At 35.9% G+C, this 13,849-nt stretch overlaps 1 protein-coding gene across 4 annotated transcripts in view; it reads right to left on the bottom strand.

Moving 5' to 3' along the window:
• Taok1 (TAO kinase 1) overlaps positions 1 to 13,849 on the bottom strand; it is an 80,249-nt gene that overhangs the window by 41,734 nt on the left and 24,666 nt on the right. For all 4 annotated transcript variants that reach the window (XM_052197620.1, XM_052197619.1, XM_052197616.1 and 1 more), the window contains 6 exons: positions 9,207 to 9,428; positions 6,777 to 6,848; positions 5,570 to 5,671; positions 4,704 to 4,749; positions 3,202 to 3,298; positions 1,194 to 1,307 (listed from right to left, as the gene is read on the bottom strand). In XM_052197620.1, the coding sequence (XP_052053580.1) occupies positions 1,194 to 1,307; positions 3,202 to 3,298; positions 4,704 to 4,749; positions 5,570 to 5,671; positions 6,777 to 6,848; positions 9,207 to 9,338 (563 nt within the window). In that variant the 5' untranslated portion in view covers positions 9,339 to 9,428. The remainder of the gene's footprint in view (positions 1 to 1,193; positions 1,308 to 3,201; positions 3,299 to 4,703; positions 4,750 to 5,569; positions 5,672 to 6,776; positions 6,849 to 9,206; positions 9,429 to 13,849) is intronic.

Here is a 13,849-nt window from a genome sequence, read left to right as displayed (position 1 = left end):
CTAAGTTCAAATCCCAGCAACCACATGGTGGCTCACAACCGTCTGTAATGGAATCCGATGCCCTCTACTGGTGTGTCTAAAAGCAGGAGTGTACTCACATAAAGAAATAAATCTTTAAAAAGAAAAAAGAAATTGGACAGTCACAAAATTTCTCTCTAGTATGCTTTTGAGACTTTACATCCCAAAGTAATGTTAACACTGTAAGAAGTCTTTCCTTTACAAAATATGGGAGATTTCAAACAAATAAGAAAAGAGATGCAGTGGACCAAAGGTACTAATTTTCAGAATATACAAAGATGGCACATGGAACTTTAAGTAAATTATTTCCTAAAAGTTATCATTTATAGATACATATAAAATTATTCTTGGACCAGAGCAGACAACGTTAGAATTTCAATAAAAGTAACTGGGGTAGAAAGAAATCAAGAGTATGCAGGGCAGAACTAATCCTGTGGTAAGGTTATTGGGTAACTAGAAAGAAAGATCTCATCATACTTCTATTTTTATTTAAATCTAAAATTGCACGAGCAGAAAATTGAAAACAGCAAAACTCCTCCAATTCAACTCTCAGTCTATGTAATGACTGATACAAAGTAAATGTGTTTTCATAAAACAGAAGCAAGAAGACCAGGGATGCCTGCTGTTTCAAATCAATAAGGAGGAATGAGACACTGTCCCCAGAAAGGAGGTACTGCTGCAGCAGACATGACAAGGCAGGAGTAAGCACTTGCCCCTCTTCTAGAAGACCTCAGTTTGGTTCCTAACACCCACATCAAAAGGCTCATCTCTATAATCACCTGCAACTCCAGCTCCAAGAGATTTGATGTTCTCTTCTAGTCTATAAGGCAACCCCAATACATGTGGCTCACATTCACAAAAGATACAAACTTCAAAATTTATTTTAAAAAGTTTAATTTAAAGAAAATTTGTTAGTGTTTATGTGGCACATCTATTTCCTCTATTTAAATATTAGCAATGTTTCATACCTATACCAAATACACAATACACAGAATAATACAAAGTAAATTTGGAAAGAAAAAAGATGAATGAAAAAGGAAAAGACAAAAAGCAGTTGCAAGGGTAAACCTGCAAATCTGTATTTAAAATTAAGTATAAAAATGATAGTATATTTTCAAGAAAATAACATCTTAGACAGAATAATCACCATCAATACTATGTAAGACTATTCTTACCAATATGGTGTTCCCACAAAAGAATTGGCAGGGGAGGCCATGGAAGCAGATCCAAAGTCAGCAAGTTTCACTTGGCCTGGTTCTGTCAGAAGGATATTCCCTGCTTTGATATCTCTGGTTTAAGGGACACAGAAAATTATTCAACTTTCCTTCATTAGATTGTGTTTAAAAATGATAAAAAAATAAAAGTATTATAATCAACAGGAAAAAAAGTAATCAAGTACCACAACAATTTCACATCGTAATAATAAAATTAGACAGCAAAAGCAGAATTCAAGTATAAATGTGCTAACAATAGACTAGTTAACAAGGCAATAAAAAAAAATCAGTCAACTGTATTACACTGCATATCTTTTAGAGCTTGTTTATGACTATGGACAACGGCTTTGAATTCTTAAGACTTCTGTTTCTCCTAAAGGAAATGTTAAAACATGTTTCTTTAGGAAAGGAATAGTCAAGAATCTTATTTTCCAAACTCAGTTTATAACAAAAGAATGACTCACCCCATTTCTCAAATTCTCACAGTTTCCAATTAAACATGAAAGTGGAAACACATGGATAATATACTTACTATCAATGGCCCCAAAAGTTCTCAAATTTACTTTTCTTGTCGTCCCCCGCCTCCCAAGACAGGGTTTTTCTGTGTAGCCCTGGCTGTCCTGGAACTCACTATGTAGACCAGGCTATCCTTGAACTCAGAAATCCTCCTGCCTCTGTCTCCCAAGTGCTGGGATTAAAGGCGTGCACCACCACCGCCTGGCTCAAATTTACTTTTCTGAAACAGTAAACATACTATCCAAACTAAGCTAAGGAATATGAACATTTAGACAACGGGACTGTATGTTCCATAGATGCTAGAATACCTACTTAATGTTTTATATATATATAAATAAATTCATTCATTCATTTATTTATTTTAAATGTAGGGGTGCTGTCTGCAGGTACACCTGCTGCCATAAGAGGGCATCAGATCCCAATATAGATTATAGATCCCATTGTGAGCCACCACATGGTTACTGGGAATTGAACTCAGGACCTCTGAAGAGCAGTCAGAGCCCTAAACCGCAGAGCCATCTCATCAGCCCCCTACTCCTACTTCACTTTATAAAACTGAAAAGAGAAAAGGCATTTACAAGATTTATGAACTCTTATACATGTAATACTATGTGTTTTTCTTTATAAATGGGAAAGTACTTCTTGCCATTGTCTGTGTGTGTGGTGCTGGAGATTCCCAGGTCTTATGCATAGGTGGTACTATGAAGATAAGAAAATACATTCTAATTCCAATTCAGCCACCGCCTCACTTCCTACTGCAGGGATTTCTCTTGGATTTCACACATCCTCATCTAAAAATGATGACAATGCATTGGCTCAAAATGACTTCCTAGTTTAATGTTTAATGCCTGTATCACATACACCATTTTTTAAATGCTAGTAACTACGTGAAACAGACAAAACTAAAACTGGATTATAGAATGGTGTAACTCTAATGGTAATACAATTTTATCAAGGATGATTGAGAATTTATGATCAGAATTAAAAAGGTTTTGGTCCATATCATGGAATCAATAAAACAAATCTGCCATTATTAGTTATTAGGGAAAAAAGATCAATTAAATTAAAGCTGTAATCTATTTGTTCTTGCAATCTTAAAGAAATTATAGTCACAAATCAGAGCATCAATTGTACAAGAAGACAGACTTTATGATCCTGAATATGCCTTCCAGTTTGCAAATTAGGTTAACTCTACAGCTAAGTTCCATAAAATACATGCACTTTAGGAAATATAGCACATACACAGGCAAAAGTAACAATTATTCTAAAGAGATCAAGTGTATACTATGTTCTTTCTGATATGTGAATGATCTAAATAGTGAAAGATTATATAATTCTAAATATAATTCTATGTGGCTAAAGTAAACAAAAATATCAGAGACATTAAACTCTGTAAAAGTAATAAATTCAACAATCCATTTGATTGTCAATATATAAGTTTTAAGTCACTTACCTATGGATCATGGTATGAGAATGTAAATAAGCTAATCCCTGGAGAGCACCATGTGTAATTGCTGCTATTTCCACTTCTTGTAATGGCTTTTTATGAACTGAAAGTAGAAATTTATTTGAAAATAATCACACAGAATATTTTTGTTTTAAAAATATATAAATATGGGTTAATGGGTAAATTGCAAGCTTCAGGAAAAGAGCTGAATGCCCTGAACTTACATAGTGGAAAAAGAGAACCAACTCCTTCAAGATGTCCTCTGGTTTCCACACATACATTGTGGTTTACATGCACATATATGCACACAAGCACATATCCATACAAAATAAATAAAATACAAAAATAATCTTAGTTTAAAAAATATGTATGAATATAAAAACTGACATTGTTATTTATGTGTATAGTATGTGTGCATGTATGTGTGTGCGCCAGTGTATGTGTGATCAAAAAACAAACACTGATCCTTACCTCTTACCTTGTTTGAGACAGAGTCTCTTATATATGCCAGGCTAGCTAGTCCACAATCCTCCTATCTCACTTCTATCTCCCTGTGGAGCACTGGAATTACTGAAGCACACTATTAAAGTTAAGTAAAGCCTAACTTTACTTAAGTTCTGAGGATTTGAACTCAGGCCCTGATGAGCTATCTCCCCAACCCTTACAAGGGGTAAGTTTTAAAAAGCAGACATTATGATTATAAGTTTTAAAAAGCTGGGCGGTGGTGGTACACGCCTGTAATCCCAGCACTCTGGGAGGCAGAGGCAGGCGGATTTCAGAGTTCGAGGCCAGCCTGGTCTATAGAGTGAGTTCCAGGGCAGCAGGGCTATACAGAGAAACCCTATCTCGAAAAAACCAAATCCAAAAAATCAAAAGAAAAAAAGAAAAAAAATAAAAAAGCAGACATTTAGCAAGAGACAATTTCCAAGGGTGATAAAACAAGGTCACTAAACTTTATAACTAGTATACATTTATGACAAGTGTTATGTATTCATCAGCCAAATATGCCTCTAAACTTAATATTGAACAATTAACTTGATAACTATAAAAGAAAATAACAAGATAGTCCCCTTTTATTTTTAATTTTTTTTAAAGATTTATTTATTTATTATATGTAAGTACACTGTGGCTGTCTCCAGACACCAGAAGAGGGCATCAGATCTCCTTATGGATGGTTGTGAGCTAACTCAGGAACTTTGGAAGAGCAGTCAGTGCTCTAAACCGCTGAGCCATCTCTCCAGTCCCTTATTTTTAATTTTTATTAACAGATCAATCAAACTGAACTGACAAAGAATTCGGAAAAATGCATAAAGAGTTTCAATTGAGAGAACACTTGTCTATTTTTTTAAGCATACCAAATTTCATGTGAAGAAAATGGAAACGGCTAAGGATTTTGTACTTTCTGCAAAATTTTATATTTAGTTATATTATGTTATAATGTGTTATACAATATGTTATAATGGTAATATTGTTAATATTTTATAATGACAATAATAAGGGTACCTTACCTTCTAATAAATCTGAAGCAGATCCTAAACAATATTCCATTACAAGCTGCACAGGAAAAAAAAATTATAAATACATTAAAGTATATTGTAAATACTTATCTCTTAGAGAAATATATGAAGAGGACAGATTCATTCTAAAGGAAAACAAACTTTAGCTATCATCTACTTTTTACAGTAGGTTGTATATTGAGTAATCTGTTAAACTTATACATATTAAGCAAGAGAGGCAGGATGACATGCCAATAGTCCCAGTACTTGGGATGCCAAGGCGTAAAACCTAAGGCCAAAATGATTACACAAAGTGAGTTCCAGGACAGCCTAGACTACATACCAAGAGCATGTTCTTAAACTTTTCCAAAAAATTTAAACCAATGATATTTGTCTTCTAATATGTTAACATGAAACCAATTACATAAGCTGTATATTGTATATATTTTTCTGTACAAATACATTTATAATTATATAACTGTACCTATAATTTATCTATTTCTTAAAATACTAGTCACAATTCTGTCCTTTTTAGCCAAGGAATCTGTTACCCCAAGTTTTACCAGGATTTTTGTATTTAAATATACTAACAAACATTTATGTCAAAAAGATATGTTCACTTCCATTCTCAAATAATGGAACTACTCTTAAGATGTTGTTCAGTTGGTATTCCTGAAGGCATGCATAAACTCTGGAGAAAAGTCTTGAAAAATTCTTTTCTGTTAAGAATTATAGGAATACTGTTCTTTCTCTCCCAGGATGAACTAACATTTCAGGTATATGTGCACATCCACATATAACTAGTCTGAGACATTTTGAGTTAAATTATGCTAAACCAAAAACAACTAATTTACACCAAAAAGAGAATAAATACCAACCCATGCTGTGTGTTCACGTAAATAGCAGCCTTTGTATTCTATACTGTTGGGATGTTTTATCCTTTGTAGAAATTTGACTTCCTTGATAATATCCTGCCATTTCTAAGTGGAGGAAGAAAAAAAGGAACAGGAAGAAGAATTCTGAACAACTAATAACAATACATAAGAAAAAACTAATTACTATAAAAAAAGATTAGTATAACTTTATGATCTATATATGAAATGCCAAAATAAGGCTTAAATGAACTGTACTCAGCTTGCTATTTAATTATATATATAAGACACAAAATATTTAAGGACAAACTTCAGTTTAATACTAGACATAATCAATGGGTCCTACTAAGTTTTATAACCAAAGGCTCTCTGAAATTAAGAGAATTTGTTGCTCTTCCAGAAAACCTGAGTTCAAATCTTAGTACACACATGGCAGCTCATAACTGTCTGTGACTGCATTTTCAGGAGATCTACCTATTTCTGGCCTCCAAAGGTACCAGGCGCACACAAGGTACACACACATACATAGATACAGGCAAACACTCTTGTACATAAAATAAAAATAAATCTTAAATCATATCAAGCACATTGACAATTATATAACACATGGGTATTCTTTCCCTCAGAAGTCCAACATTTCTATTTTCTTTAAATAATTACTTTAAAATTATTAATTAAAATTAAACTAATTAATCTCTTGAACATTTCATAAAATGTACTTTGATCATATTCACTGCCCTGAACATCTCCCACATTCACTCTCCCTCTCTATCCTATCCTCTTTCTTGCTTTAAAACCCATCCATCTGGGCAGTGGGGGCACATGCCTTTAATCTCAGTACTAGAGAGGCAAGATCAGATAGAACTCTTGAGTTCAAGGCGAAAGGCTAGCCTAGTATACAGAGTAAATTCTAGGACACCCAGGCCTACACAGAGAAAAATTGTCTCTAAAACAAACAAACAAACACACACACACCCCAACCAGTACATTTTCCTAACATGCTAAAAACATGTACATAATTAACCTACCTCAGGCCGGGTGGTAGTGGCGCAAGCCTTTAATCTCAGCACTTGGGAGGCAGAGGCAGAGGCAGGTGGATTTCTGAGTTTGAGGCCAGCCTGGTCTACAGAGTGCGTTCCAGGACGGCCAGGGCTATACAGAGAAACCCTGTCTTGAAAAAACAAAAAAGAAAAACAAAAACCAAAAAACTTACCTCAGTAGACTGCTTTCCACTATAAGACATTTTCTTGATGGCCACCACTTCATTAGTACGCACATCTCGTGCCTTAAAAGGAAAAACAAAGAACCATTATGAAACAGAAACCAGCAGATTGAATCTAAGACATTTTTTCTTTAAAAATAAAGGTGCTTATAACTAGTTCAAAAAAAATTAAAATCACTTTTAGCAGCAAAAGAAATAGGAAGGATGTGAATCAATATAAATTAAACAGGAGTTAAGGATCTAATAACAACTCAGAACTTTAGTTAATAAAAAATTGCATTACAAACTTTTGGTAAGTATCTGTCAGCTGCTCTTGTCACATACAAAAGTCACTCTGTAAGGTAACAAACAGGGCAAGGGAGCTAGAGAGATGGCTTAATTGTTGAGTGCTTGGGGCTGGAGTTCACAGTACCCACAACATTAAGAAGCACACACCACCAGGTGGTGGCGCATGCCTTTAATCCCAGCACTCTGGGAGGCAGAGGCAGGCAGATTTCTGAGTTCCAGGACAGCCAGGGCTATACAGAGAAACCCCATCTCAAAAAAAACCAAATCCAAAAAAACAAGCCAAACCAAACAAAAGAAAACAAACAAAACAAAACAGAAGCACACAACCACTTGTAACTCCAGTTCCAGGAATCTAATGAATGCAATTTTCTGGCCTCTATAGACATCCACATAAAGCTCATAAAGCTATCTCTCATGTGCGCTCTGTCTCTGTGTCTCTCTGTCTCTGTGTCTCTCTGTCTCTCTCTCTCTCACACACACACACTGTCTCTCTCAGGAAATAATTTTTTTAAAAAAAATCTTTACTTTAAAAAACAAAAGAAAAATAAAAAAAGGTCTGAATAGGTGGCACAGTGCTGACTGCTCTTGCAGAGGAGCCAAGTTCAATTCCCAGCACCCATAATAGCAGCTAACAACCACCTGTAACTCCAGTTCTATGAGACTCATGCTTCTTCTGGCCTCCATACATGCACAATACAAGGTGTTCATAAATGCATGCAGGCAACACACCCATACTCAGAAAATAAAAATGAATAAACAAGGTGGACTGCTCCTGAAGTAGATCTTTGGTCTTTACACATAAAGATGCACCTGAACACACACATGGAAGGAGTGGAGGGGGTGGCCCCCCACCCTCTACTCTCCCACCCCTACCCCCCCGACCCCTATCAGGAGAATGGGAAGAGGGATTATCTTTCAAATATAAAAAGGAAGAAAGCCAGGTGGTGGTGTTGACTTCAGCAGTAGTGGCACACTCTTCCGAGTATGTCTGAAGACAGCTACAATGTACTCATATACGCAAAATAAATAAATAAATCTTTAAGAAAAAAAACAAGGAAGAGGTGGAAGGAAGATGGAGCAGTAGCATGTGGCCTGGAGCAAGCAGCAAGAGATTTTACACCTGGGGAATAGAGTAGTATAGTGGTATATTTGCCCAATTTAGGTGTGTCATTTATCATATTATAGTTGAGTTGTATGTTCTTTGCATGGGGTAATTGGGGTTGGAGGTTTATTGCAACAAAATAATTAACACAAATATTGCCAAAAGATATATTCAGGGTGGTATATTTTTATTTCCCTTAACTCCCATCTTGGTAAAATATTTGGAATTGTGTACTTCATTGCAAGCAACCTCCAGAACACAGATGGTATGATAAAAGAGCTTATTATATTTATAGTGAACTTCTTTCAACCACACCTGAGGTGTTTTGAGGAAAGTACCTAGATAATCACGGGATCGATGGGAAGAATGGTTCTCAGAGAAACCAGCCCTGGGCCAGAGAATTGAAACTAGCATTATGCACCTATCTCTCACCTTAAAAGAAAGGAAAGTAGCTGAAGGTTAAGTTAATCAGTAGCCAATAGCTTAAAATCACCTTATGTAATAAATAACAACGTCAGAGGACTAGAAATCTCTAAGGAAAATGAGAACACATTAAGTGTCCAAGAAACTGACATACCTTAACTCCATGTAGACAGAAGCTCCTGTACCAAGCAGGATTCTACACCTCAGTCTATGGATCTTTTGACTGTATTATTTAAAATAAAATCTTTAATGTGTTTTGCTTAATGCTTTAAAAACTTAATTACACCCATGAAAAGGGTTGGAGGATCTCAATTCCATAGTTAATGGAGGCACAACCTGGAGCTTTCAATCGGCATCTCCAAATGGAAGGCATTTTCATAGGACTTGGCCTAGATGGCAGTATCTCTAGGTAGTTTTAAAATGGAATTGAATTAGAGGACATCAAACTGATGTCAGCTGCAAAAAGTCATTCTTGAATAATGCATGGTTGACATAAGTAGTGTAAAAAGCAGTGTAAGTAAGATCAGGTTTGTTTTCCAAGTCAGAACATTTCTCATCTCTTTACCAGTTTTTACTCCAACATCCCTGATATCCAGCCTTTAACTCACAAAATATACTGCTCCAAAGCTCCCATGGCCGATTTCTCTGAGATCTGTGAAGAGCTTTTCCGGATCTTCTTTGAAGAAGAGCTCTGCAATTTCAGGGTCCTTTAGACTGCCTGCTCTGTTAGTTGATGGCATCCTGCTGAGCAGTCAGCTGTCTGATTCTAATTTTATACTGCTATCCCAATGCTTGGTTCATCTGTATGAATGAAGCCACGCTGGCATAAACTAGGAAAATAAGAGGGGGAGAAAGAAAATTTAAGAGTTGCTAAGAATAATTAAAAGATGATCCACAGTCATTAATTACAAAATTGTATCAGGTCTAGAACATTAAAAACTTTAATTCTATTGCATTAGCTCTTCACAATCACCCGTGTCACTTAAGCCTTCTACAACACCATTTAAATGTTAGCTGCACCCTTTAAAACTTGGGAGGCTTTCAACTGCTTTAAATTACCCAACTGTGACAAAGCAAGGAGAAGAGACAATTAGCAGACTATTAATATGTGATAACCATTCAGATATGGTAGCACACACGTTTAATCCCAACACTTAAGAAGCAGTGGCAGACAGATCTCTTGTGTGTTCCAGGTCAACCATGGCTACCTACAGAGACATACTCTTCTTTAAAATAAAAAGATTTATTTTTATTTTTTACGTGCTGGTGTTTTGCCTACATGTATGTATGTGTGAGGATGCTGGATCCTCTGGGACTGGTGTTACAGTTGTAAAGATAGCCTATAGGTGCTGGGAACTAAACCCAGGTCCTCTGGGAGAACAGCCAGTGCTCTTAACCACTGAGCCATAGCTCCAGTCCCCCTTGAAGTACATTCTTTTTTTTTTTTTTTAATTTTTTATTTTTTGGTTTTTCGAGACAGCGTTTCTCTGTATAGCCCTGGCTGTCCTGGAACTCACTCTGTAAACCAAGCTGGCCTCAAACTCAGAAATCCTCCTGCCTCTGCCTCCTGGGTGTTAGGATTAAAGGCATGCATCACCACTGCCCACCTGAGGTATATTCTTTTTTGTCTGTTTTTGTTTTTGTTTTTTCTAGACAGGGTTTCTTTGTGTAGCCCTGGCTCTCCTACTCCTAGAACTCACTTTGTAGACCAGACTGGCCTCGAACTCAGAAATCAGCCTGCCTCTGCCTCCCAAGTGCTGGGATTAAAGGCATGCACCACCACTGCCCCGCTGAGGTATATTCTTAATAAACAAAATAAAGTGCTGGAGAGATTGCTCATTAGTAAAGTATATATATTGTTCTTCTAGAGGACATGCATTGATTCTTAGCACCCACAACTGGGCAACTTAAAACTACCTTAATCTTATCTTTGGAGACCAGATATCCTCTTCTGGTTTGTCCATGTACACAGTTGCAGACACATATCCACCACCCCACACATATATACACATAATTTAAAAAGTAAAATAAAATTTAATGCCCTACACACATACACACATAACCACAATAACCCACAATGTATTTGGAAGGCATCTTTTTACAACAGGAATTTATTATTGATGTTCACATATAAGAAAACACACACACACACAAAATTCAGATACTGTATCTGAAAGAAATGAAGAATGGGGACAGGTGAAATGGCTCAGATAAAGGGGCTTCCTCCTTGAGTCTAATAACCAAGTTTAATCCGAGAAACCTAAAAAAGTCACATACAGAAGCTTCTAAGATGTTACACAAGGCAGGAGAAGCAACTCCCAAAAGTTGTCCTCTGACCTTCACAAGTGTCACAGCAAGCACCAACAACTGCTTTCTCATAAATTTAATTCACCTGATTAAATACATTAAAATATGGCTGTTATCATCTGAATCCTTCCAAATGTAGATTTAGAAAGAACTGGTAAATTATTTCATGATTCTGCTACCAATTCCTTTATATCAGTTTATCTAATGCTTAAAAATGGAGTTCATAACTGAGAAACATAAGAACCTGGGTTCTGGAGTAAAACTGGCTAGATATAAATCCCAACACGATTCATAAACTCTGAGTTCATAAACTGTATCCTTTTCTTAATAACTACTTTATATATAGTACTTAGAAGTGTTAAATGAGTTTCCATGTATAAGCTCAGATTTTGACTATACCATAGTAAGTAAGCACTATAACAAGTCAGCTCTTTTCTTTTAAACCACTAATTTCAGAAATCAAAAATAACCTTTTAGAATGTTTTTCATTAAACTTCTAAGGAGGAAAAGTGAAATCCAATTCTTCCTATGCCTTTTATTGGACTTCTAAGCCAATCTCATTTTAGTGAAATAAGAGGATGAATTAAAATTTTTGTTTGGTTGGTTTTTTTTAAAAAAATTTTAGTTTTTAAATTTTAGCTGGGCAGTGGTGGCGCACACCTGTAATCCCAGCACTCTAGGAGGCAGAGGCAGGCAGATTTCTGAGTTCGAGGCCAGCCTGGTCTACAGATTGAGTTCCAGGACAGAGAAAACCTGTCTCGAAAAACCCAAATCCAAAAAACCAAAAAAATTAAAAAATTAAAAAAAATAAAAAATTTTAATTTTTAAATTTTATCTGTATGTATATTTTGTCTGGTGTATTTATGTGCACCAAATGCAGACCTGATGTCCAAAGAGGTCAAAGGAGAACATCTGATCCCCTAGAACTGCAATTATGGATGATTGTGAGACATCATACTGGAAATCAAACCTGAATCCTCTGGAAAAGCAATAAATACTCTAAAACATTGATTCATCTCTCCAGCTCTAAATAAACCAACTTTATTGTTGCCAGAAAACTTCTCTGCAAGCATATAAAACATTCCTTTTGTATCTCACTGTAGCAACACCGCATTGCAACATATTATCTATATCTATATATTTAATGAGTCTTTTTTTCCTACTTTTCTTTTTGTTTTTTTTTTTTAAGGCATTGCAAACTCATGGGGCTCCTCCTGACTCAGTCTTCTCAGTAGTGGGATTATAGACAAATACCATTGTATTCAATTCTACTTTTAATATATACCCAAAGTCACATGTAGAACATATATTTAAAATTCAGCACTTAGATGAAGACAGGAAGATAACAAATTCAAGTCCACCCCCAGTTACACAGTAAGCCTGAGGCTACTAACACCAAACCACACATATAATCTTTTTTTTTTAAAGACAGTGTCTAACTGTACAGCCCAAGGTGGTCTAAAACTTGCTATGTAGAGCAGATCTCATAGAGATCATAGAGATCGGTCTCCACTTGTCTTCCAAATGCTGGGATTACAATCTTCTTCTAAAGAGACTAGATGAAGCTGAAGAGATGGTTCAGCGATCAAGAGCCCTCTAGGAGAGGACCTTAGTTCATTTTTAACATCTGTATCAGGTGGCTCCAAACACCATTGCTCCAGTTCCCTCTTCGGACACTCTCTTCTGGCCTAAATGGGCACCTGCACACATGTGGTACATATATGCTCACACATAAATATACATATACATAAAGTAAAAAAATTAAAACTATAACTTACTTTAAAATCTCAATATGAGTTTTTATAATTAAATAGCACCTGCATTTCCTTAAGACACTTAGGTAATTAACAAGGTAAAAGAAACAGAATCACAAGATAATCAGAACATATTCAGTATTACTTGACAAATGTTTCTTGAGTCAACAGTGATTATGTCACAGTATTTCATCCTTTATGATTCTCTCACTTTTTATAAAAGGACATTATTGTCCCCAAGCAACTGATTTAAAATTATAAGGCCCTGTCAATAAAGATTCAGGCTTAGAAACACCAATCCTAGAAAAAGATAGATTCTTTAAACACAAAATTGGCAGAGAAAGCCTACCTCTTATCTTTCCCTCAACATATGAAGGTACAAAGAAGTATTTGCATGTTACTGTAACAATAACTGCAATATTAAACACAACCAAGAAAGGTCATCAACAGGATGAACAAATATAAGACTTACACTTAACCTATAATGTAACTGGTTTGACAACTAATTCAACATCATAAACATGGTTATTAAAATTTTAGAGATCAGGGCTGGTGAGATGGCTCAGCAGTTAAGAACACTGACTGCTCACAACCATCCATAGTAAAAGAACCTATGGGCAAGCAAATTATATGGGGGAGGCCAACTTACAGCAAACCCCTGTTAAAACACATACACACAATCACTTAAGTTCTTGGCAACAAGGGAAAGAATAATAGTATTTTTAAACATTAATATGATGTATTGATACAGATAAAAATATTATCTTTTTAAAAACAAGACACAGCCGGGCGGTGGTGGCGTACACCTTTAGTCCCAGCACTTGGGAGGCAGAGGCAGGCGGATTTCTGAGTTCAAGGCCAGCCTGGTCTACAGAGTCAGTTTCAGGACAGCCAGGGCTACACAGAGAAACCCTGTCTCGGGTGTGTGTGTGTGGGGGGGGGGGGGGAGGGCCAACAAGGCACAAAACTAAAATTATCGTTTTATAAAAATAAAAACTATATCTCCATACATAGACGATCTATGGAAGGAAATAAGGAAACTTTCTATCTTTCAAATATTTATCCTACAAATGTATGTACTACTTCTATTTTTAAATTTTTATTTATTATTAATGTATGTGAGATATGTGTGTGAGGGCAGGTAGGCAGGCAGGCAGTGCGACAGACCTAGTATAGAGGTCAGAGGACAG

This window comes from Apodemus sylvaticus, chromosome 10, assembly GCF_947179515.1.
Source record: "Apodemus sylvaticus chromosome 10, mApoSyl1.1, whole genome shotgun sequence".
Lineage (NCBI taxonomy): Eukaryota > Metazoa > Chordata > Mammalia > Rodentia > Muridae > Apodemus > Apodemus sylvaticus.
Note: the sequence above shows the minus strand (reverse complement) of the source record. Positions and strands in the feature narration are given on the sequence as shown.